This window comes from Bombina bombina, chromosome 7 (assembly GCF_027579735.1).
Source record: "Bombina bombina isolate aBomBom1 chromosome 7, aBomBom1.pri, whole genome shotgun sequence".
NCBI lineage: Eukaryota > Metazoa > Chordata > Amphibia > Anura > Bombinatoridae > Bombina > Bombina bombina.
The window spans coordinates 562,619,123-562,644,684 of NC_069505.1; the positions used below are offsets into that span (position 1 = coordinate 562,619,123).

Here is a 25,562-nt window from a genome sequence, read left to right on the forward strand (position 1 = left end):
CACCCACATACCCCTAATCTAACCCAAACCCCCCTTAAATAAACCTAACACTAAGCCCCTGAAGATCTTCCTACCTTATCTTCACCCTGCCAGGTTCACCGATCCGTCCTCGGAAGTCTTGATCCAAGCCTCGGAAGTGTTGATCCAAGCCCAAGCGGGGGGCTGAAGAGTGACGTCCATCCTCGGGCTGAAGTCTGGATCCAAGCGGCGACTGAAGAAATCCATCCTCGGGCTGAAGTCGGAAGTCCATCATCTGGATGAAGTCTTCTATCAAGCCGCATCCTCAATCTTCTTTCTTCTGGAGCGGAGCGGAACCATCTTCTTCCAAGCCGATGCGGAACATCCTCTTCAACCGACGACTAGACGACGAATGACGGTTCCTTTAAATGATGTCATCCAAGATGGCGTCCCTCGAATTCCGATTGGCTAATAGGATTCTATCAGCCAATCGGAATTAAGGTAGGAATATTCTGATTGGCTGATGGAATCAGCCAATCAGAATCAAGTTCAATCCGATTGGCTGATCTAATCAGCCAATCAGATTGAGCTTGCATTCTATTGGCTGTTCCAATCAGCCAATAGAATGCGAGCTCAATCTGAGTGGCTGATCGGATCAGCCAATCGGATTGAACTTGATTCTGATTGGCTGATTCCATCAGCCAATCCGAATTTTCCTACCTTAATTCTGATTGGCTGATAGAATCCTATCAGCCAATCGGAATTCGAGGGACGCCATCTTGGATGACGTCCCTTAAAGGAACCGTCATTCGTCGGGAAGTCTTCAAGATGGAGCCGGTCCTCATCGGATGAAGATAGAAGATGCTGCTTGGAAGAAGATGGTTGCCGGTCCGGATCTACTCTTCTTCCCAGATAGGATGAAGACTTTGGAGCCTCTTCTGGACTTCTTCAGCCGTCGGATGATTTATGTCTAGCCCCCGCTTGGGCTTAGATGAAGATATCGGAGCCAGGATGGATCGGTGTGATACCCGGTGAGGTGAAGACAAGGTAGGAAGATCTTCAGGGGCTTAGTGTTAGGTTTATTTAAGGGGGGTTTGGGTTAGATTAGGGGTATGTGGGTGGTGGGTTGTAATGTTGGGGGGGGGGTATTGCATGTGTTTTTTTACAGGAAAAAGAGCTGAATTTCTTGGGGCATGCCCCGCAAAGGGCCCTGTTCAGGGCTGGTAAGGTAAAAGAGCTTTGAACTTTTGTAATTTAGAATAGGGTAGGGCATTTTTTATTTTGGGGGGCTTTGTTATTTTATTAGGGGGCTTAGAGTAGGTGTAATTAGTTTAAAATTGTTGTAATATTTTTCTTATGTTTGTAAATATTTTTTTATTTTTTGTAACTTAGTTCTTTTTTATTTTTTGTACTTTAGTTAGTTTATTTCATTGTAGTTATTTGTAGGTATTGTATTTAATTAATTTATTGATAGTGTAGTGTTAGGTTTAATTGTAGGTAATTGTAGGTATTTTATTTAATTTATTTATTGATCGTGTAGTGTTAGGTTTAATTGTAACTTAGGTTAGGATTTATTTTACAGGTAATTTTGTAATTATTTAAACTATTTTAGCTATTAAATAGTTCTTAACTATTTAATAGCTATTGTACCTGGTTAAAATAAATACAAAGTTACCTGTAAAATAAATATAAATCCTAAAATAGCTATAATATAATTATAATTTATATTGTAGCTATATTAGGGTTTATTTTACAGGTAAGTATTTAGTTTTAAATAGGAATAATTTATTTAATAAGAGTTAATTTATTTTGTTAGATTTAAATTATATTTAACTTAGGGGGGTGTTAGTGTTAGGGTTAGACTTAGCTTTAGGGGTTAATACATTTATTAGAATAGCGGCGAGATTCGGTCGGCAGATTAGGGGTTAACAATTGAAGTTAGGTGTCAGCGATGTTAGGGAGGGCAGATTAGGGGTTAATAAATATAATATAGGGGTCGGTGGTGTTAGGGGCAGCAGATTAGGGGTACATAGCTATAATGTAGGTGGCGGCTCTTTGCGGTCGGCAGATTAGGGGTTAATTATTGTAGGTAGGTGGCGGCGACGTTGTGGGGGGCAGGTTAGGGGTTAATAAATTTATGGGTGTTAGTGTACTTTAGGGCACAGTAGTTAAGAGCTTTATGAACCGGCGTTAGCCCAGAAAGCTCTTAACTACTGACTTTTTTCTGCGGCTGGAGTTTTGTCGTTAGATTTCTAACGCTCACTTCAGACACGACTCTAAATACTGGAGTTAGAAAGATCCCATTGAAATGATAGGATACGCAATTGACGTAAGGGGATCTGCGGTATGGAAAAGTTGCGGCTGAAAAGTGAGCGTTAGACCCTTTTTTGACTGACTCCAAATACCGGCGGTAGCCTAAAACCAGCGTTAGGAGCCTCTAATGCTGGTTTTCACGGCTACCGCCAAACTCCAAATCTAGGCCTTTGTTTGCTCGTTTCGAATTTCTAATGTTTGTACAACATTCTAATATTCATTTAATGTAATAGTATTTCTAATAGTTTCTTTAAATGCAATATTCGATTAAAATTTTTCTAATAGTTAAATTTGAATTTTTCTAATAAGTTGATTCAAATTATGCAATGTTCAAATTAGAAAAATTTGAATTTATATATTTGTAATAGTATTTCTAATGATTTATTTAAAGGGACACTGAACCCAATTTTTTTCTTTCATGATTCAGATAGAGCATGCAAATTTTAAGCAACTTTCTAATTTACTCCTATTATCAATTTTTCTTGGAGGTTTCATATCCCTTTAATTAATGTTGCCTTAAAAAATACTGACTTAAATCTGACTTAAAGGGAGATGAAACAAAAAAAAATATTTTGTGATTCAGGCAGAGCATATAAATTAAAAAAAAATTGCAATTTACTTCTATTATCAAAATTGCTTAGTTCCCATGGTATTCTTTGTTGAAGAGATACCTATGTAGCTGTCTGTAGCCAGTGGCAGACTTAAAGGGACACTCCAGCCAAAATTAAAATCCACACCGGTGCATTTCAGTTTTGAATAGAAGCAATTTTGTAATATACATGTATTAGCAAAAATGCTTCTAATAAATTATATAGCTGTTTCAAAAGTGTATATAAGTATGCACCGTGCACCAGCATTTTAAACAAAGCACTTGCTTAGAGAGCCTGAGGTGCTTGTACCATCTGGTAATGACTCAATTTGTTAATTGCTGACATGATACAAGCCCCACTGGAGCTCTGAGTAGCTGCAGTATTTAAAATACTGCTGTACTGAGAATATCTAGCTATCATCATCTAACTTAGATTGGCTGGCTGCTGATTAAGGGCTTAGCAATAAATCATCCAGATGCACAGTGCCCACTCTAAACAACACATGACACTAGCTTTGCATGGTCCAGTACCGTTTCTCACATAAAAAAATAAATGTGACAGTTTTAGGACCCCCATGTAATGTGACATGAGCAGCCAGCTCGGACCTTCATGAACAAAAAAAAAAGTAAATATCAGAACACTTTTTTACTATTTTTTTTAGGACTCTGTGTGGGTCCCTACCAGCCCTCGGGCCCCGGTGCAGTGGCACCTGCTGCACCGCCTATAGGTCCGCACATGCCTGGAGCACTACAGGGCAGGAAAAAGTGCTGCCATCTAGTGCTCTGGAAAATGGATAACATTCTTGCATAACTGCTGCCATATAGTGCGTCAGACATGAGCAGCCTCCTGAGCTTAGCTTCCTGCTTTTCAACAAAAGATACCAAGAGAACAAAGTAAATTTGATAATAGAAGTCAATTCAAAAGTTATTTAAAATTGTATGTTCTATCTGAATCATGAAAGAAAAACTTTAGGCTTCATATCTCGCTTTAACTCTGTTGCACTTTACCTTTTAGCCATAATTCATGCTGCCCACAGAAGAGGGCAAATAAGGTGCCCGCTACCCGTCACAGAGGAACAGAGAGAAAGAGCAAAAAGGAAATGTCCTAGAATTTTTAGAATCAAAACTGAGTTAAAAGCTCTAAAAGGGGAGCTATACAGCATTTTAAATATGGATTTGCTATTGACTTTTTTTTTTGGCACAATAATTTTTCATAAATGAGAGATCTAATCTTCTTTTCTTTAAAACATTGTGGTCACCATCTAGATCATGGTAAACTTAAAGGGGCACTGAACCCAATTTTTTTCTTTTGTGATTCGGACAGAGCATGCAATTTTAAGCAACTTTCTAATTTACTCCTATTGTCAAATTTTCTTCATTCTCTTGGTATCTTTATTTGAAATGCAAGAATGTAAGTTTAGATGCCGGCCCATTTTTGGCGAATAACCTGGGTTATTCTTGCTGATTGGTGGATAAATTCATCCACCAATAAAAAAGTGCTGTCCAGAGTTCTAAACCAAAAAAAGAAGCTTAGATGCCTTCTTTTTCAAATAAAGATAGCAAGTGAACGAAGAAAAATTGATAATAGGAGTAAATTAGAAAGTTGCTTAAAATTGCATGCTCTATCTGAATCACAAAAGAAAAAATTTGGGTTCAGTGTCCCTTTAAGGGCTTTATCTTACAGTTTATTATGTATTTGAACCAATAGTGACATAGAACAAGAAGCTTATTATTACTTTGAGACAAAAAGCCATTATGTACCTTGGACACCCTATATTCAAAGCTGTTATCCGCTGAATGAAATGTTAATACACTGAGGTATCTGTGTTTTCTTTTTTTTTTTTTGTTTTCTCTTTTCTTAAAAGAAATGTATTATCTCTGTAATTGCCATGATGTAAATTGAGATGTATAATATCTATGCATATGAACTCTCTGTACACATAGTTGAAAATCCTTAATAAAAACAGTTGATTTAAAAAAGAAGCTTATTATTAACCCCTTTACCAACAGGGTGAATTTCTGGCCACTACACTTACTGTGTAAAATGTATAATATAGAACCAGCACAAGCAATCATCAATAAACCAACAGCAATAATGATGTACAGATGGGTTTGGAAATCTCTCTTGGGTTCTGAAAATGAAACATAAACACAAGAGCTGAGTTAGAGAAAAGTTAGTTAATCTTTAACCCATGAGAGTGTATAAAACTTGTCATGTGACATCAGTGTCACTCACTTCAGAATAAGGAAGTCATTTATATTTATGGGGAAATGTTATTTTAAAGCATTATATATTAAGGTTATATAAAGCAACCGTGCACACCATAGTAAAGACGACTATACATCTCATAATATAGAACAGGGTGAGTGTAATGTTATACAGTGCATTAAAAAATACAAACTCTCCTAACGTTTTCTGCAGACTTTCTGGGATGGGGAGGCTGGTAACTTAGTAGTCAGTGACATCCAGAGGCAGAGTCATAGACAACCAATAGCAGAATCATGTCACATTGCAGCCGGAGTTATGGGTAGTGGGCATGGCTGGAGGGGAGCTGGGTAGTGAATAACGAGCATTAGAGGCTTGGGTAGGAACTCCTCAGGAAATTATATTTTTTTAAACACCCTGAGAAGCTGGAAGATTGACACTGGGTGAATTTCCCAACCTGTGATAATCTTGTACAATATGGGGCAGTTGGGATCTATGCAAAGGTTACAGAGGTAACAATGCCCAAGTAAAAATATTGTTTATATGTATAAATAAAACCTGTACTCTTATAGTGATCAGCGCTCTATTAGTTACATTTTAGTTAAAAGGTCACTTTTACACTCTATTAAAGAGGCCACTGTTGCTCATATCCAGATGCCAAGTTTGATCCAAATGCCACCAAAACCATTATAAAACCATAAAGACACTAGAACAAACTGGACTCAAGGTAACAGTCAAAACAATAACAAATAAAACTCTATAAAAAATACAGTTATGAGGTGCACAGACCAGATGGTTTGTATAAAAAAAAACATAATTCCAATGTTAAAATAAACCACAGAATGCATTAAAGTGAAATTAAACTTCTATTATCTACTTTGTTTTGTTCTCTTGGTATCATTTGTTGAAGAGCATACACAGGTAGGCTCAGAAGTCGGCTGCTTGCTGCTGATTGATGGCTGCAAATATTTTCCTCTTGTCATTGGCTTTCCGATGTGTTTAGTTAGTGCCCAGTAGTGCATTGCTGCTCTTTAAATAAAGGATACCAAAAGACTGCTAAATTGGAAAGTTGTTTAAAAATGTATGCTCTCCCTTGATAATAAAATAAAAATTGTCGGTTGCATGTTCCTTTAACTTATCCAACATCACTCTGATATGGAAACTTGGGTTAATTTTCACTGGAAAGTGATTACTAACAGCAGTTCAAACACTGCTTAAAGGGACATGATATCCAAATGTTGGTGATGCAGCATAGCTGTAAAAAAACGACTAGAAAATATCACTTGGACATCTCTATGTAATAAAGATATTTAACTCAAATTTCTTAAGTAGTTAAACCTCACCGTAAAGAGAAATTAAGCAGCCAGTCAGGATGCTAGTTCCAGGACTCAGAGAGGAGTGTGCATCTGTCATATGCAGAGACAGTCATGTTATTTTCCTATTCAGTTTAAGTAAGTTCTATGAAATCTCATGAGAGCATTACCTCAGCACTGCTAATGCTGATTGGCTATTGTTTTTTTTTTGTTTGTTTGTTTTCTTTGTTTTTTTTCTTATCAACTGGCAGCTAGACAGCAGCTGAAGTATAACTGTTTACACAGCACTTACTCTGGTGAGCTGAAGGAATTTTGAGGTAAATAGCTTCCTTGTTTACATAGAGATGCTCAGGTGTTTTTTTCGTGTCAGCTTTTTTTCAGATTTGCTGCATCACTTTCAAGTGATTTACATGAGTGGTATATCCTTTTAACTATCAATAATGGATGCTGATCACAGAAAACTGAGAGGGGTTAAGGGAGTGCATGTGTGTATTTTGCTATAAGCCACAGTGGTATTTCTGATAATTGTTAACAATCTAAATGTCACAGCCATGATAGGTATACTAAACATGTTTTATTAAAGGGGCAGTAAACCTAGAAAATAATATTATATAATTATGCACATAGGGCAGAATTATATATCATTAGCTTAGCACCAGCTTTGTAAAGCAAAGGGTTAGATTGATATTTTACCATGAAAACAGAAGGCGGCTCTTGGCTCTACTAAACAGGTCTGTTTTCTTCTCCTAAGCGTATCGCGGCACGCTGTCTAATCACAGCTGGCCCGATCTTGCTATTAAACTCAATATAGACGAGAGCGAGCAACATTAAGTTTAATAGCACGATTGGGCCAGCTGTGACTAGACAGCATGCCGCGATACGCTTAGGAGAATAAAACAGACCTGCTCAGTAGTGCCAGGAGCGGCGTTCTGTTTTCGTTGTAAAATATATATCTAACCCTTTGCTTTACAATGCTGGCGTTAAGCTAATGTTTTATAATTCTGCATCTCAGTTTCAGCCTAGGCCATCTTTATGAAGAACAACAATCCTTTTTTTCCAGATCCTCAGAGTTCTTTGCCATGAGGTGCCATGTTGAACTTTCAGTGACCAGTATGAGAGAGTGTGAGAGCAATAACTCCAAATTTAACACACCTGTTCCCCATTCACACCCGAGACTAACGAGTCACATGACACCGGGGAGGGAAAATGGCTAATTGGGCCCAATTTGGACATTTCCACTTAGGGGTGTACTCACTTTTGTTGCCAACGGTTTAGACATTAATGGCTGTGTGTTGAGTTATTTTGAGGGGACAGCAAATTTACACTGTTATATATATATATATATATATATATATATATATATATATATATATATATATATATATACACTGTACACTGACTACTTTTGTAGCAAAGTGTCATTTCTTCAGTGTTGTCACATAAAAAGATATAATAAAATATTTACAAAAATGTGAGGGGTGTACACAATATATATATATATATATATATTTGACTACTAATATTAAAAATTAAAATAAAAGTGACAGTAAGGTGATAAACACTCATGGTTTTGACAGAACATGCAATTTAGTAGTCAAAACATTACATGCTCCAATTCATTAGAGCAGTGTTTTTCAACCAGTGTGCCGTGGCACATTAGTGTGCCGTGAGAGATCCTCAGGTGTGCCACGGCAGACTGACAACAGTGTGACATATTTTTTAAACTTTGCTTGTTTTTTACTCCCAGTGCAGGGGTAGTTTGTAGGAGGCATGGCATAACAGCGCAATACATACAGTATGTGTGTGTGTGTATATGTGTATATATATATGCTGTATTAGGCTACAATGTGTCATTTTTTAAAAATTTTGCGATGGTGGTGTGCCACAGGATTTTTTAATGTAAAAAAAGTTTGCCACGGCAAAAAAAAGGTTAAAAATCACTGCATTAGAGAATGTTATTTTAAGGCTTGTGACCCTACACTACTGTATGTTTATCCCCCACAAAGAGGTTAAAAAAGTAAAGTAAAAGTACTTCTGGTTCTCAGCAAAAAACAGCTGGTGCACCAATCAGACTATTGCTTAACAGGTCCCAAGCAATACTTCGACTGTGTGTTTAACACCTTTTAGGGGATTAAACACAAAAGGCTAGATTACAAATGGCGCAGTAATGTTAGCTTTCATGCAATATAGGAAAATTCAAAATAATCTATAGAAAATATATATATATATATATATATATATATATATATACATTATATATTTATTTTTTACAGTATCTATAATTTTTTAAAAATAATTATCAATATATTATCAGTATGTTGTTAAATATGTTTTCAAATGCGCTATCCCGACACCGTGTTAGACCTACATTGCGAAACCCGAATAGTGTTATGCATATTTTACATTCCTATGTTCTTCACATAGAAAAAAAACAAAATTTGTATATCTATCCGATAATGTTAATGTAAAATATCTATCTATACCTATATATTTATATGAATATATATAAATATATATATATATATAAATTTGTATTTACAATAACAATAACATATTCTTCTATGTGAAGAACATTGGACTGTGAAATATTAATAACTCCAGTTTGGTTAACGCGCAAGCAATAAGTGTTAGGTTTTTTTCTTCCACGCTCAACATTGAAATCTATTGGGTGAATGCATTAGCAAGGTAGCGATATCTGAAGTCCTCAAGTTAGCACGTGTCGGGTTTTGCTCTTGCGCAAACTTCATCTGTCAATATAATGTAATGTACTTGTAATGTTCGGATTAAAGCATATCCTTATTGACTATCATTATCCTTTCAAGCAAATTTCCATTTTATTTCTATTGACAAATTTGCCTTGCTTTCTTGGTATCTCTTGTTGAAGAGTGAATCTAGGTTCCTTCAAAGGAGTTTAGGAGCTAACATGTGTCTTTAGTACCAGAGTCATGTTACATCGTTGCCTATGGTGGTTTATTTCAACTCTCAAGCCTACTGTTTTTTTATTTTGTTTTCTTTTTTTTCATTAAGCTTTATTGATAAATTAAACCTACAGAACATTGAAGACATCAAAACATAAAAGTACATTTGAAGTTCAGAAAGCCATAGAACAATATAGGTTTCAGCACCTGATGGTCTTAAAAAAAATCAGTCCTACTGTTCTTGTTTGTTCTTGTAAGTGTATTTCTGGGGGCCAATTTATCAAGCTCTGAATAGAGCCTTCAGGCTCACCGGAAACAGAAGTTATGAAGCAGCGGTCTAAAGTCCACTGCTCCATAACTTGTCGCCTGCTCTGAGGTCACAGACAGAAATCAACCTGATCGAATACAATTGGGTTGATTGACACCCCCTGCTAGCAGCCGATTGGCGGTGAATCTGCAGGGGGCAGCATTGCACCAGAAGTTCACAAGATGCTGTCGGCATTTATATGTGCAGCGGACATGACACGCTACATCGTATCATGTCCGCTCGCACTATGATAAATTGGCCCCTTAGACTTGAGTTTCAACTGTTGCATTAAACTATTACCTTGAGTCCCATTTGAGCATGTATCTTTTATTAATTTAAAGGGACACTAAACCCAAATTTTTTTCTTTCATGATTCAGGTAGAGAATACAGTTTTAAACAACATTCCAATTTACTTCTATTATCGGATTTGCTTCATTCTTTAGATATCCTTTGTTGAAGAAATATCAATGCGCATGGGTGAGCCAATCATACAAGGCATCCAATCAGCAGCTACTGAGCCTATCTAGATTTGCTTTTCAGCAAAGCATATTAAGTGACTGAAACAAATTAGATAATAGAAGTCAAATAGAAAGTTGTTTAAAATTGCACGATCTTTCTAAATCATGAAAATAAACATTTGGGTTTTATATCCCTTTAAAGTATTACACCTAGATTTAGAGTTTTGTCGGTAAAAAGCCGCGTAGCTAACGCTGCTTTTTTCCCAACGCACCCTTCCAACAATGCTGGTATTTAGAGTTGTCTGAGGGGCTGCGTTTGGCTCAAAAAAGGGAGCGTTGAGCCTAATTTAGCGCCACTTCAACCCTCAATACCAGCGTTGCTTACGGTAGCGGTAAGCAGCTAAAAGGTGCTCGAGCACGATATCCCCATAGGAAAACACCTGCAAAAAAGCAGCATTCAGCTCCTAACGCAGCCCCATTGTTTCCTATGGGGAAACACTCTCTAAGTCTGCTCTTAACACCCTACGTTGATTCTTAAAATTCTTCAAGGACAATTTTATAAAATCCTTCTATTTATTCAAAATGTGTATGCTCGGTGTATTATCACTGTACCTTTAAATAAATTGATGTGCCTCTAAATAAAATTGATACACAAATTGTGCTTCAAAATGGATAGACAAACAAATCGTTATGAATTTGAAACGTGATGAATTTAAAACGTGATGAATTTAAATGAATAAACAAACAAATCGTGATGAAAAAAATGACTTAACTTCTAGATGAATAAACAAACAATTCGTGATAAATTTAAAAAACTTTACTAAGATAAAAAACAGTATAAGATCGTTTCAATCGTATTTTATGGTTATACCATACATTGAATCTGTTTAGAGCATGTGGGGGTACATCTTTATCGTAAAACAATGCTAAAAGTTCGGATTTTTAATCCTTATGGTGGAAGTTCGGATTTGTAATCCTTATGGTTTTCTTAAGTTGTGGCCACAACCAATTTTAAAACAGTTAAAATCCAAATGTAGTACTGTGCTGTTGTTAATTTTGCAGTTTATTCTCCCCCTAACCGGACCTCTGATATTCCTTACCTCCGTGTTTTCTTTGTATTACCTTGGGTTCTGGGAAGAGTGCTTTTTGTAAGTAGGTCGAGTTCTCCAAGCGGCTTTGCCGCTGTTTGAATTTCCTCCGCAACTACTTCCTACCCTGATGTGCGTGTGACGTTGACGTTGTACACGGAGGACCAATCAGGCAACCGGATCGTGGGGGGAGTGTTTCTTGTACTGGAGCCAATCTTTCCACACTCGATGTCAGGTTTTCTACGCGTTTCAGCGCCGTAACTTGCGCCTTTATCAAGACTGTATAATCTGGTGTGTCTTTTAGGCTCCTATATAGTCCTGTTGAGGTTAGGATACTCCCCCTAATTAATGCTCTAATATGTTCCGGTTTATAAATTATCATTTCTTAGCCTTATTCATTTTCTTTCAATGGCAGATTCTTTGTATACAACTAATGTTGTTAACACATTTATACTGAATTATATTTATTGAAAATAAAATAAATAAATAAATGAAATAAATAAAACATGTGAGTGAAAAGTGATGTTTAGTGAAAATGTGAAGGGAGACTGTGGTGTGTTAATTCAATTGTTGTCATATTCAAATAAGTATGAGGATATGTGCCATCAAATAATGGTTATTTTCTATCGGGTAATCAGTACACTATTGTACTTCTGTTATGGCAATACTGTTCACTGTTTTCGCTGCACTCACAAGAAAGGATTCAAGTTAAGCTCTGCATTGAGGCCATATGGTGTGAGAGTATTGAATTTGAATATGAGTTCAGCTTCCTTTAATAGTAACATATTTTCCATATTACCTCCTCTGTTATTATGTATCTTTTTTATACCCCAGTATGTGAATCCTATTGGTTTTTTTTTGATGTTTTTCTGTGAAATGTTTAGATAATAGATGTTTGCAATTACCTCTTTTAATGTTGGATAGATGTTCTCTTATTCTATCATGTAACGGTCTACTCGTTTGCCCTAAGTATTGTAATTTGCATTTGCATTGGATTAAATAAATTACATTTGTATCTGAACACCTAATGGTGTCTCTTATGGGGTATTTATAGTTGTTATTGGAGGATATTACTACTTTACTTTTTTTACCATATTTGCACGCTTTACAGCTTGTGCAAGGAAAAAAACCTTGCAGAGCATTTCCATATAGGTCTTGGTCTCTTGGTTTAGATGATTTGTTAAATTGACTGGGTGCCAGTATACTTCCCAGATTATTTGTCTTCCTGAATATTAGTGTAGGTCGTGATTTTACAATGTCAGTTAGTAGTGGATCTTTTCTAATTATGTGCCAGTGTTTATCTAGAATCTTTTTTATAATCTTATGATCTTCACTGTATTCTGTAATGAATGATATTTGGTTATGTGATAAGTTTTTGTTCTTATTTGTATATTTTAATAATTCTGTTCTATCTTTATTTATTGCTTGATTTTTGGCTTCTTGTATTATTTTATCTTTATATCCCTTCTCTTTAAATTTCCTTTCCAAAGTGTTCGCTTGTTTCTGAAATGTATTTTCATCTGTACAGTTTTTTCTTATCCTATAGAACTGGCCTTTAGGTGTATTGTTGATCCATCTTTCCAAATGACAGCTATCCGGATGTATGTAACTATTTGTATCTGTAGGTTTGAAATATGTTTCTGTTGTGATGGTGTTATTTATAATATTTATTTGAACATCTAAAAAATGTATATTTGTTTTACTATATTCATGGGTAAAACTTAAACCCCAAGTGTTATAATTTATGTCTTCTAGAAATAAATTGAGGAGTTCTTGGTCCCCTTTCCAGATCAGAAACATATCGTCTATGAATCTCCTATAGAGCACAAGGTTTGCACCCCATGGGGAGTGTAGGATATATTTATCCTCAAACCTCCCCATGAATAAGTTAGCGTAACTGGGTGCAAACCTTGTGCCCATAGCTGTTCCTTTTAATTGTAAATAAAATGTTTGATTGAAGTTGAAATAATTATTTTCTAATATGAATTGCATACAGTTTAAAATAAATTTAATCTGTGGATTTTTCATTTCATAATCTGTGTTCAAGTAGTATTCTGCGGCTTCTATTCCTAATTTGTGTTGTATGTTGGTGTATAATGAATTGACGTCGCATGTGACTAATGTGTAGTCCTCTTGCCATTTTATTGTTGTTAATGTATTTAAAAAATCTGTGGTGTCTTTTAAATGAGAAGGTAAGTTTTGTACGTATTTTTGTAGGAATGAATCCACATATTGTGACATATTAGAAGTAAGAGCATCAATTCCTGAGATTATTGGACGCCCTGGTGGGTGGTCTAGTGTTTTATGTATTTTAGGGAGGTAATATAATATTGGAGTTTTTGGATATTGTATATTTATGAATTGATACTCTTGATTATTTATTATTCCTGCTGTTTTGGCAATATTTAAAATTGTTTCGAAATTTTTTGTCTGTTTTTGAATAGGGTTAAATGATAATTTTCTGTAGGTTTCTGTGTCTCCCAGTATTCTATTGGCTTCCATAATGTAATCTTTAGTATTTAATACAACTAACCCTCCGCCTTTGTCTGCTTTTTTTATTGTGATGGTTGGGTCTTCTTTAAGTTCTTTTAAGATAGTTCTCTCTTTTTTAGTTAGATTAGATGGTTTTCTTTTATTGATTTCACAATTCTCTATTTCTTCTTTTATTAGTTTTTCAAACATTTCAATATGTGCTCCTTTGTCTTGTGTCGGATAGTATGATGATTTAGGTTTAAGTGATGTGTGAATGTATTCTGATTTTTTAGTTTGTATTTGATTCTCTTGGGGATTTTTCAAAAAATGTCTTTTTAAGGTGAGTTTGCGTATAAATTGGTTTGCATTTATTAGGGTGTTGAATTTGTTTAACCTAGTAGTTGGGGCAAATGATAATCCTTTAGCTAGGACATTTTCCTGTTCTCTATTTAGGGGTTTATCACTTAAATTAAAAATGCCCTTATTAATGTTGTTGCTTTCTGTTGTGTTTATCTCGTTTTTTTGTGCTTTCCTGGGCTCTCTGCCTCTTCTTCCTCTACTTCCTCTAATCTTCTTTTCTTTTGATTTTTTAATCTCTCTCTGTTTTCTTGTTGTATAGTGTTGGATGTGGATGGGTGTTCTTGTCTTATCCCTAAAAAATGTTGATTGTCATCATCTATGGTTTCCAATACATCATATCTATTATCAAGTTCTATCTTTCTTTGTGAGTCTCTGGTTTCTTTATTATTATTGTGATATCTGTTATAATTTGGTTCATATTCCCTATAATATTGTTGTTGTCTTGGGTGGTCATTATATGAGTTGTGTCTTCGTCTATCATGATTGGAATTAAGTTCTTCCTGATTGTGATATCTGTACTCTTCTCTTTCATGATAATTCATATTTGGATTGTGTGTGTTTCTTCTCCAATTTTGTCTGCTGCTCCAATCATTTGTGTAGTGATCTCTATTCTTCCAATTTTGTGTATAATTATTTCTATAGTCTCTATTTGAATATCTGTATTCCCGATTTTGTGTTGGGTTATGGTTGTAATTGTAGAATCCACCTCCATAGTTATTGGTTCTACTTCTGTGATAATTATCTGTATCTCTATAATTTTGCCCATAATCATTTCTATGGGTTCTAAAATATCTATTGGAATGATGTCTAGAATTATATTCTTCTCTGTGTCTATCTGGATATGTCCCTGTGTGTTGTTCATAATTATCTCTATATTCTTTTTTTACATTTTTAGTCCATTGTTCTCTATTCGTATGATCACTTTTTTTATTTGAATATTGTTGATTGTTTTTATTCGTTTTTTTAAAAAGTTCATTATTTCCTTTTTTATTTGTGTTGTTCTTATCTGTATCAATTGTTTCCATTTCTGTTTCTTCTATATCTGTGTCATTATTTTCACAGTAGTTTTTTGGTGAAATTCTTTTATTTTTATTTTGGTTATGATTATAGTCAGTTTCATCACTGACTATAATCATAACCAAAATAAAAATAAAAGAATTTCACCAAAAAACTACTGTGAAAATAATGACACAGATATAGAAGAAACAGAAATGGAAACAATTGATACAGATAAGAACAACACAAATAAAAAAGGAAATAATGAACTTTTTAAAAAAACGAATAAAAACAATCAACAATATTCAAATAAAAAAAGTGATCATACGAATAGAGAACAATGGACTAAAAATGTAAAAAAAGAATATAGAGATAATTATGAACAACACACAGGGACATATCCAGATAGACACAGAGAAGAATATAATTCTAGACATCATTCCAATAGATATTTTAGAACCCATAGAAATGATTATGGGCAAAATTATAGAGATACAGATAATTATCACAGAAGTAGAACCAATAACTATGGAGGTGGATTCTACAATTACAACCATAACCCAACACAAAATCGGGAATACAGATATTCAAATAGAGACTATAGAAATAATTATACACAAAATTGGAAGAATAGAGATCACTACACAAATGATTGGAGCAGCAGACAAAATTGGAGAAGAAACACACACAATCCAAATATGAATTATCATGAAAGAGAAGAGTACAGATATCACAATCAGGAAGAACTTAATTCCAATCATGATAGACGAAGACACAACTCATATAATGACCACCCAAGACAACAACAATATTATAGGGAATATGAACCAAATTATAACAGATATCACAATAATAATAAAGAAACCAGAGACTCACAAAGAAAGATAGAACTTGATAATAGATATGATGTATTGGAAACCATAGATGATGACAATCAACATTTTTTAGGGATAAGACAAGAACACCCATCCACATCCAACACTATACAACAAGAAAACAGAGAGAGATTAAAAAATCAAAAGAAAAGAAGATTAGAGGAAGTAGAGGAAGAAGAGGCAGAGAGCCCAGGAAAGCACAAAAAAACGAGATAAACACAACAGAAAGCAACAACATTAATAAGGGCATTTTTAATTTAAGTGATAAACCCCTAAATAGAGAACAGGAAAATGTCCTAGCTAAAGGATTATCATTTGCCCCAACTACTAGGTTAAACAAATTCAACACCCTAATAAATGCAAACCAATTTATACGCAAACTCACCTTAAAAAGACATTTTTTGAAAAATCCCCAAGAGAATCAAATACAAACTAAAAAATCAGAATACATTCACACATCACTTAAACCTAAATCATCATACTATCCGACACAAGACAAAGGAGCACATATTGAAATGTTTGAAAAACTAATAAAAGAAGAAATAGAGAATTGTGAAATCAATAAAAGAAAACCATCTAATCTAACTAAAAAAGAGAGAACTATCTTAAAAGAACTTAAAGAAGACCCAACCATCACAATAAAAAAAGCAGACAAAGGCGGAGGGTTAGTTGTATTAAATACTAAAGATTACATTATGGAAGCCAATAGAATACTGGGAGACACAGAAACCTACAGAAAATTATCATTTAACCCTATTCAAAAACAGACAAAAAATTTCGAAACAATTTTAAATATTGCCAAAACAGCAGGAATAATAAATAATCAAGAGTATCAATTCATAAATATACAATATCCAAAAACTCCAATATTCTATTACCTCCCTAAAATACATAAAACACTAGACCACCCACCAGGGCGTCCAATAATCTCAGGAATTGATGCTCTTACTTCTAATATGTCACAATATGTGGATTCATTCCTACAAAAATACGTACAAAACTTACCTTCTCATTTAAAAGACACCACAGATTTTTTAAATACATTAACAACAATAAAATGGCAAGAGGACTACACATTAGTCACATGCGACGTCAATTCATTATACACCAACATACAACACAAATTAGGAATAGAAGCCGCAGAATACTACTTGAACACAGATTATGAAATGAAAAATCCACAGATTAAATTTATTTTAAACTGTATGCAATTCATATTAGAAAATAATTATTTCAACTTCAATCAAACATTTTATTTACAATTAAAAGGAACAGCTATGGGCACAAGGTTTGCACCCAGTTACGCTAACTTATTCATGGGGAGGTTTGAGGATAAATATATCCTACACTCCCCATGGGGTGCAAACCTTGTGCTCTATAGGAGATTCATAGACGATATGTTTCTGATCTGGAAAGGGGACCAAGAACTCCTCAATTTATTTCTAGAAGACATAAATTATAACACTTGGGGTTTAAGTTTTACCCATGAATATAGTAAAACAAATATACATTTTTTAGATGTTCAAATAAATATTATAAATAACACCATCACAACAGAAACATATTTCAAACCTACAGATACAAATAGTTACATACATCCGGATAGCTGTCATTTGGAAAGATGGATCAACAATACACCTAAAGGCCAGTTCTATAGGATAAGAAAAAACTGTACAGATGAAAATACATTTCAGAAACAAGCGAACACTTTGGAAAGGAAATTTAAAGAGAAGGGATATAAAGATAAAATAATACAAGAAGCCAAAAATCAAGCAATAAATAAAGATAGAACAGAATTATTAAAATATACAAATAAGAACAAAAACTTATCACATAACCAAATATCATTCATTACAGAATACAGTGAAGATCATAAGATTATAAAAAAGATTCTAGATAAACACTGGCACATAATTAGAAAAGATCCACTACTAACTGACATTGTAAAATCACGACCTACACTAATATTCAGGAAGACAAATAATCTGGGAAGTATACTGGCACCCAGTCAATTTAACAAATCATCTAAACCAAGAGACCAAGACCTATATGGAAATGCTCTGCAAGGTTTTTTTCCTTGCACAAGCTGTAAAGCGTGCAAATATGGTAAAAAAAGTAAAGTAGTAATATCCTCCAATAACAACTATAAATACCCCATAAGAGACACCATTAGGTGTTCAGATACAAATGTAATTTATTTAATCCAATGCAAATGCAAATTACAATACTTAGGGCAAACGAGTAGACCGTTACATGATAGAATAAGAGAACATCTATCCAACATTAAAAGAGGTAATTGCAAACATCTATTATCTAAACATTTCACAGAAAAACATCAAAAAAAACCAATAGGATTCACATACTGGGGTATAAAAAAGATACATAATAACAGAGGAGGTAATATGGAAAATATGTTACTATTAAAGGAAGCTGAACTCATATTCAAATTCAATACTCTCACACCATATGGCCTCAATGCAGAGCTTAACTTGAATCCTTTCTTGTGAGTGCAGCGAAAACAGTGAACAGTATTGCCATAACAGAAGTACAATAGTGTACTGATTACCCGATAGAAAATAACCATTATTTGATGGCACATATCCTCATACTTATTTGAATATGACAACAATTGAATTAACACACCACAGTCTCCCTTCACATTTTCACTAAACATCACTTTTCACTCACATGTTTTATTTATTTCATTTATTTATTTATTTTATTTTCAATAAATATAATTCAGTATAAATGTGTTAACAACATTAGTTGTATACAAAGAATCTGCCATTGAAAGAAAATGAATAAGGCTAAGAAATGATAATTTATAAACCGGAACATATTAGAGCATTAATTAGGGGGAGTATCCTAACCTCAACAGGACTATATAGGAGCCTAAAAGACACACCAGATTATACAGTCTTGATAAAGGCGCAAGTTACGGCGCTGAAACGCGTAGAAAACCTGACATCGAGTGTGGAAAGATTGGCTCCAGTACAAGAAACACTCCCCCCACGATCCGGTTGCCTGATTGGTCCTCCGTGTACAACGTCAACGTCACACGCACATCAGGGTAGGAAGTAGTTGCGGAGGAAATTCAAACAGCGGCAAAGCCGCTTGGAGAACTCGACCTACTTACAAAAAGCACTCTTCCCAGAACCCAAGGTAATACAAAGAAAACACGGAGGTAAGGAATATCAGAGGTCCGGTTAGGGGGAGAATAAACTGCAAAATTAACAACAGCACAGTACTACATTTGGATTTTAACTGTTTTAAAATTGGTTGTGGCCACAACTTAAGAAAACCATAAGGATTACAAATCCGAACTTCCACCATAAGGATTAAAAATCCGAACTTTTAGCATTGTTTTACGATAAAGATGTACCCCCACATGCTCTAAACAGATTCAATGTATGGTATAACCATAAAATACGATTGAAACGATCTTATACTGTTTTTTATCTTAGTAAAGTTTTTTAAATTTATCACGAATTGTTTGTTTATTCATCTAGAAGTTAAGTCATTTTTTTCATCACGATTTGTTTGTTTATTCATTTAAATTCATCACGTTTTAAATTCATCACGTTTCAAATTCATAACGATTTGTTTGTCTATCCATTTTGAAGCACAATTTGTGTATCAATTTTATTTAGAGGCACATCAATTTATTTAAAGGTACAGTGATAATACACCGAGCATACACATTTTGAATAAATAGAAGGATTTTATAAAATTGTCCTTGAAGAATTTTAAGAATCAACGTTTTGTTTTTGTTTGTTTATTTGTTCACATTTTTTGGAGAGACACTACATAACACCAGAACCACACAAAATTTATGATTCAAAGTAATTATATTTATTCAAAGAAATTATATTTGGTAAATCCATACACATTCTATCACAGTGTATACACACTTCAAATCATAGTTTATACTCACAGCTCTTTTAGAGCGCTCCCCACACCCATCACTACTTGCACATTTCTATACATCTGATATTGGGAGCATATCAGATTTGGGGAAGCTAGTTGAGTCCTATCTACGTATCACTCCACACTTTCCTTTTCTTGCTCTTAACACCCTAACATGTACCCCGAGTCTAAACACCGCTAACCTTACACTTATTAACCCCTAATCTGCCGCCCCCGCTATCGCTGACACCTACATAATAATATTAACCCTTAATCTGCCGCTCCGGACACAGCCGCAACCTACATTATAGCTATGAACCCCTAATCTACTGCCCCTAACACCGCCGACCCCTATATTATATTTATTAACCCCTAATCTGCCCCCCCCAACGTCACCGCTACCTACCTACACTTATTAACCCCTAATCTGCCGACCGGACCTCGCCGCCACTATAATAAATGTATTAACCCCTAAACCGCCACACTCCCGCCTCGAAAACACTAGAATAAATAGTATTAACCCCTAATCTGCCCTCCCTAACATCGCCGCTACCTACCTACAATTATTAACCCCTAATCTCCCAGCCGCACCGTCGCCGCTACTATAATAAAGTTATTAACCCCTAAACCTAACTCTAACCCTAACCCTAACACCCCTCTAACATAAATATAATTTATATTAGATGAAACAATATTGCTAAAATTAACTAAATTATTCCTATTTAAAACTAAATACTTACCTATAAAATAAACCCTAATATAGCTACAATATAATTAATAATTACATTGTAGCTATTTTAGGATTTATATTTATTTTACAGTCAACTTTGTATTTATTTTAACTAGGTACAATAGATATTAAATAGTTATTAACTATTTAATAGCTACCTAGTTAAAATAAATACAAAATTACCTGTAAAATAAATCCTAACCTAAGTTACAATTAAACCTAACACTACACTATCATTAAATTCATTAAATAAATTACCTACAATTACCAAAAATAAAATACAATAAAATAAACTATTCTGTAATACAAAAAAACCCACTAAATTACAAAAAATAAAAAAGAACTACAAAAAATAAAAAAGAATTACAAAAAATAAAAAAGAATTACAAGCAGTTTAAACTAATTACACCTAATCTAAGCCCCCTAATAAAATAAAAAAGCCCCCCAAATTAAAAAATTCCCTACCCTATTCTAAAATACAAAACTAATCAGCTATTTTACCAACCCATAAAAGGGCTTTTTGCGGGGCCTTGCCCCAAAGTAATCAGCTCTTTTGCCTGAAAATAAAATACAATACCCCCCCCAACATTACAACCAACCACCCACATACCCCTACTCTAACTCACCCAAACCCCCCTTAAAAAAAACTATCACTAACCCCCTGAAGATCATCCTACCTTGAGTCGGCTTCACTCAGCCGAGCCGAATTCTTCATCCAAGGTGCGCAGAGGAGGTACATCATCCGGTAGAAGTCTTCATCCAAGCGGGGCAAGAAGAGGTCCTTCATCCGGTAGAAGTGTTCATCCAGGCGGCGTCTTCAATCTTCATCCATCCGGAGCCAAGCGGAGCCATCTTCAAAGGAGCCGACGCGGAGCCATCCTCTTCTACCAACGAACTAATGACGAATGAAGGTTCCTTTAAGGGACGTCATCCAAGATGGCGTCCCTTCAATTCCGATTGGCTGATAGAATTAAGGTAGAAAAAATCTGATTGGCTGATGCAATCAGCCAATCAGATTAAGTTCAATCCGATTTGCTGATTCAATCAGCCAATCGTATTGAACTCGCATTCTATTGGCTGATCGGAACAGCCAATAGAATGCGAGTTCAATACGATTGGCTGATTTAACAATATTGCTAAAATTAACTAAATTATTCCTATTTAAAACTAAATACTTACCTATAAAATAAACCCTAATATAGCTACAATATAATTAATAATTACATTGTAGCTATATTAGGATTTATATTTATTTTACAGTCAACTTTGTATTTATTTAACTAGGTACAATAGCTATTAAATAGTTATTAACTATTTAATAGCTACCTAGTTAAAATAAATACAAAATTACCTGTAAAATAAATCCTAACCTAAGTTACAATTAAACCTAACACTACACTATCATTAAATTCATTAAATAAATTACCTACAATTACCTAAAATAAAATACAATAAAATAAAATATTCTATAATACAAAAAAACCCACTAAATTACAAAAAATAAAAAAGAATTACAAAAAATAAAAAAGAATTACAAGCAGTTTAAACTAATTACACCTAATCTAAGCCCCCTAATAAAATAAAAAAGCCCCCCAAAATAAAAAATTCCCTACCCTATTCTAAAATACAAAACTAATTAGCTATTTTACCAACCCATAAAAGGGCTTTTTGTGGGGCCTTGCCCCAAAGTAATCAGCTCTTTTGCCTGAAAATAAAATACAATACCCCCCCCAACATTACAACCAACAACCCACATACCCCTACTCTAACCCACCCAAACCCCCCTTAAAAAAAACTATCACTAACCCCCTGAAGATCATCCTACCTTGAGTCAGCTTCACTCAGCCGAGCCAAATTATTCATCCAAGGTGCGCAGAGGAGGTCCATCATCCGGTAGAAGTCTTCATCCAAGCGGGGCAAGAAGAGGTCCTTCATCCGGTAGAAGTGTTCATCCAGGCGGCGTCTTCAATCTTCATCCATCTGGAGCCGAGCGGAGCCATCTTCAAAGGAGCCGACGCGGAGCCATCCTCTTCTACTGACGTACTAACGACGAATGAAGGTTCCTTTAAGGGACGTCATCCAAGATGGCGTCCCTTCAATTCCGATTGGCTGATAGAATTAAGGTAGAAAAAATCTGATTGGCTGATGCAATCAGACAATCAGATTTAAGTTCAATCCGATTGGCTGATTCAATCAGCCAATCGTATTGAACTCGCATTCTATTGGCTGATCGGAACAGCCAATAGAATGCGAGTTCAATACGATTGGCTGATTGGATCAGCCAATCAGATTTAACTTCAATCTGATTGGCTGATTGCATCAGCCAATCAGATTTTTTCTACCTTAAATCCGATTGGCTGATAGAATTCTATCAGCCAATCGGAATTGAAGGGACGCCATCTTGGATGACGTCCCTTAAAGGAACCTTCATTCGTCGTTAGTCCGTCGGTAGAAGAGGATGGCTCCGCGTCGGCTCCTTTGAAGATGGCTCCGCTCGGCTCCGGAATGGATGAAGATTGAAGACGCCGCCTGGATGAACACTTCTACCGGTGGAAGGACCTCTTCTTGCCACGCTTGGATGAAGACTTCTACCGGATGATGGACCTCCTCTTCGTACCTTGGATGAAGAATTCGGCTCGGCTGAGTGAAGACGACTCAAGGTAGGATGATCTTCAGGGGGTTAGCGATAGGTTTTTTTAAGGGGGGTTTGGGTGGGTTAGAGTAGGGGTATGTGGGTGGTGGGTTGCAATGTTGGGGGGTGTATTGTATTTTATTTTCAGGCAAAATAGCTGATTACTTTGGGGCAAGGCCCCACAAAAAGCCTTTTAAGGGCTGGTAAAAGAGCTGATTACTTTTGTATTTTAGAATAGGGTAGGGGATTTTTTATTTTGGGGGGCTTTTTTATTTTATTAGGCGGCTTAGATTAGGTGTAATTAGTTTAAACTGCTTGTAATTCTTTTTTATTTTTGTAATTTAGTGTTTTTTTGTGTTATAGAATAGTTTATTTTATTGTATTTTATTTTAGGTAATTGTAGGTAATTTATTTAATGAATTTAATGATAGTGTAGTGTTAGGTTTAATTGTAACTTAGGTTAGGATTTATTTTACAGGTAATTTTGTAATTATTTTAACTAGGTAGCTATTAAATAGTTAATAACTATTTAATAGCTATTGTACCTAGTTAAAATAAATACAAAGTTGCCTGTAAAATAAATATAAGTCCTAAAATAGCTACAATGTAATTATTAATTATATTGTAGCTACATTAGAGTTTATTTTATAGGTAAGTATTTAGTTTTAAATATGAATAATTTAGTTAATTTTAGCAATATTATTATGTTTAATATAAATTATATTTATGTTAGAGGGTGTTAGGGTTAGAGTTAGGTTTAGGGGTTAATAACTTTATTATAGTAGCGGCGATGGTGCAGCCGGGAGATTAGGGGTTAATAATTGTAGGTAGGTGGCGGCGATGTTAGGGAGGGCAGATTAGGGGTATCCAAAATAAAACTAATACCCCTATAAAAAATCCCTATTAAAATAAAAATACCCCCTAATCTAATACTAAACTACCAATGGCCTTTTGTAGTGCATTGCCCTAAGTTAAACAGCTCTTTTACCTCTAAAAAATACTAAATCCCACCTAACAGTAAAAAACCCCCACCCACCAAACCCCCCAAAATAAAAAAACTAACACTTAAAAAAATTAAACTACCCACTGCCCCAAAAGGGGCCTTTCTTATGGGCATTTACTGCCCTTAAATGGACAATCAGCTCCTTTTCAAGCCCAAAAAAGCCCTAATCTTAAAAAAACCACCCCAAAAATTAAAATAAAAAAGCCTAAACCTAAGCCCCAAATAGGTACTCACTGTTTCAGAAGTCCGGCACAGAAGGTCTTCTTCCAGACAGATCCATCATCTTCTATCTTCATCCAGAGTTAAGGCGGAGCATTGGTGCGGAGCTGTGTTCCCGATGCGCTGGATCCTTAGATATGTTTCTATTCAAACATGTAATTCAACTATGTGCATTTACATTTTGACCAAATGTCCCTTTAACGGGACATGAAACACGATTTTTTTTCTTTAACAATTCAGATAGAGCATACCATTTTAAACAACTTTCGATTTTACAAACGTGCTTTGTTGTAAGAGCAGCCTAGTATTTATGAAAGCTAGCTGAACATATTGGATGAGCCAAAGGGGCAAATTTATCAAGCTCCGTATGGAGTTTGATTCCCCCGTGTTTCCAGTGAGCCTGAAGCAGAACAGAAGAACTGCTGGTGCATAGAGCGTATGCTGTTGGCATTTAACGATGTGCAGCGGGCATGATCCACTTTATCGGATCATCTTCGCTCGCACAATCATAAATATGCCCCAAAGATAGGAGACTTATATGTGCAGCTACCAATCAGAAGCTTGCTCCCAGTATTGTATTGCTACTCCTCAGACTACCTAGGCACGCTTTTCAACATAGAATACCAAAAGAACTAAATAAAATTAGATTATAGAAGTAAAGCAGTAGTTTAAAATTGCATTCAAGGGGGCCGATTAATCAAAGTCTGGCAGACATGATACGCTGCAGTGTATCATGTACGCCAGACATCGCTAAATGCTGTCGGTATTTAACATTGCACAAGAAATTCTAGTGAACTGCTTGTGCAATGCCACCCCCCTGCAGATTTGCGGCCACTAGCAGGGGTTTTCAATCAACCCGATCATATAGGATCGGGCAGAGTGATGTCCGCAGCCTTAGAGACAGCAGACCAGTTAAGGAGCAGCGGTCTTAAGACCGCTGCTTCATAACTGCTGTTTCCGGCGAGCCTGAAGGCTTGCGCGGAAACAGGGGCATCAGGGGCCATTCGGCCCTTGATAAATCGGCCCCTCTGCAAGTTTTATTTTGACTTTACTATCCTTTTATATATACATTTTATAATCATAGTAGAAGTTGTAGACAATCCTTATTTTTTCCATCCTATTATTATGTAGTGTAATTATATTTATTTTCATACAAGCTGTCTAAAATAAACACTAGAATCTGTAGTTAGTGGAAATAAGTCATAAGTACTAATCTAT

At 35.1% G+C, this 25,562-nt stretch overlaps 1 protein-coding gene across 4 annotated transcripts in view; it reads right to left on the reverse strand.

Annotated features, from left to right (window-relative positions):
- The window catches only part of LOC128667058 (major histocompatibility complex class I-related gene protein), a 202,350-nt gene that overhangs the window by 48,613 nt on the left and 128,175 nt on the right, over positions 1 to 25,562 (reverse strand). For all 4 annotated transcript variants that reach the window (XM_053721942.1, XM_053721943.1, XM_053721940.1 and 1 more), the window contains exon 11: positions 4,897 to 4,992. In XM_053721942.1, coding sequence (XP_053577917.1) covers positions 4,897 to 4,992 — 96 coding nt within the window. The remainder of the gene's footprint in view (positions 1 to 4,896; positions 4,993 to 25,562) is intronic.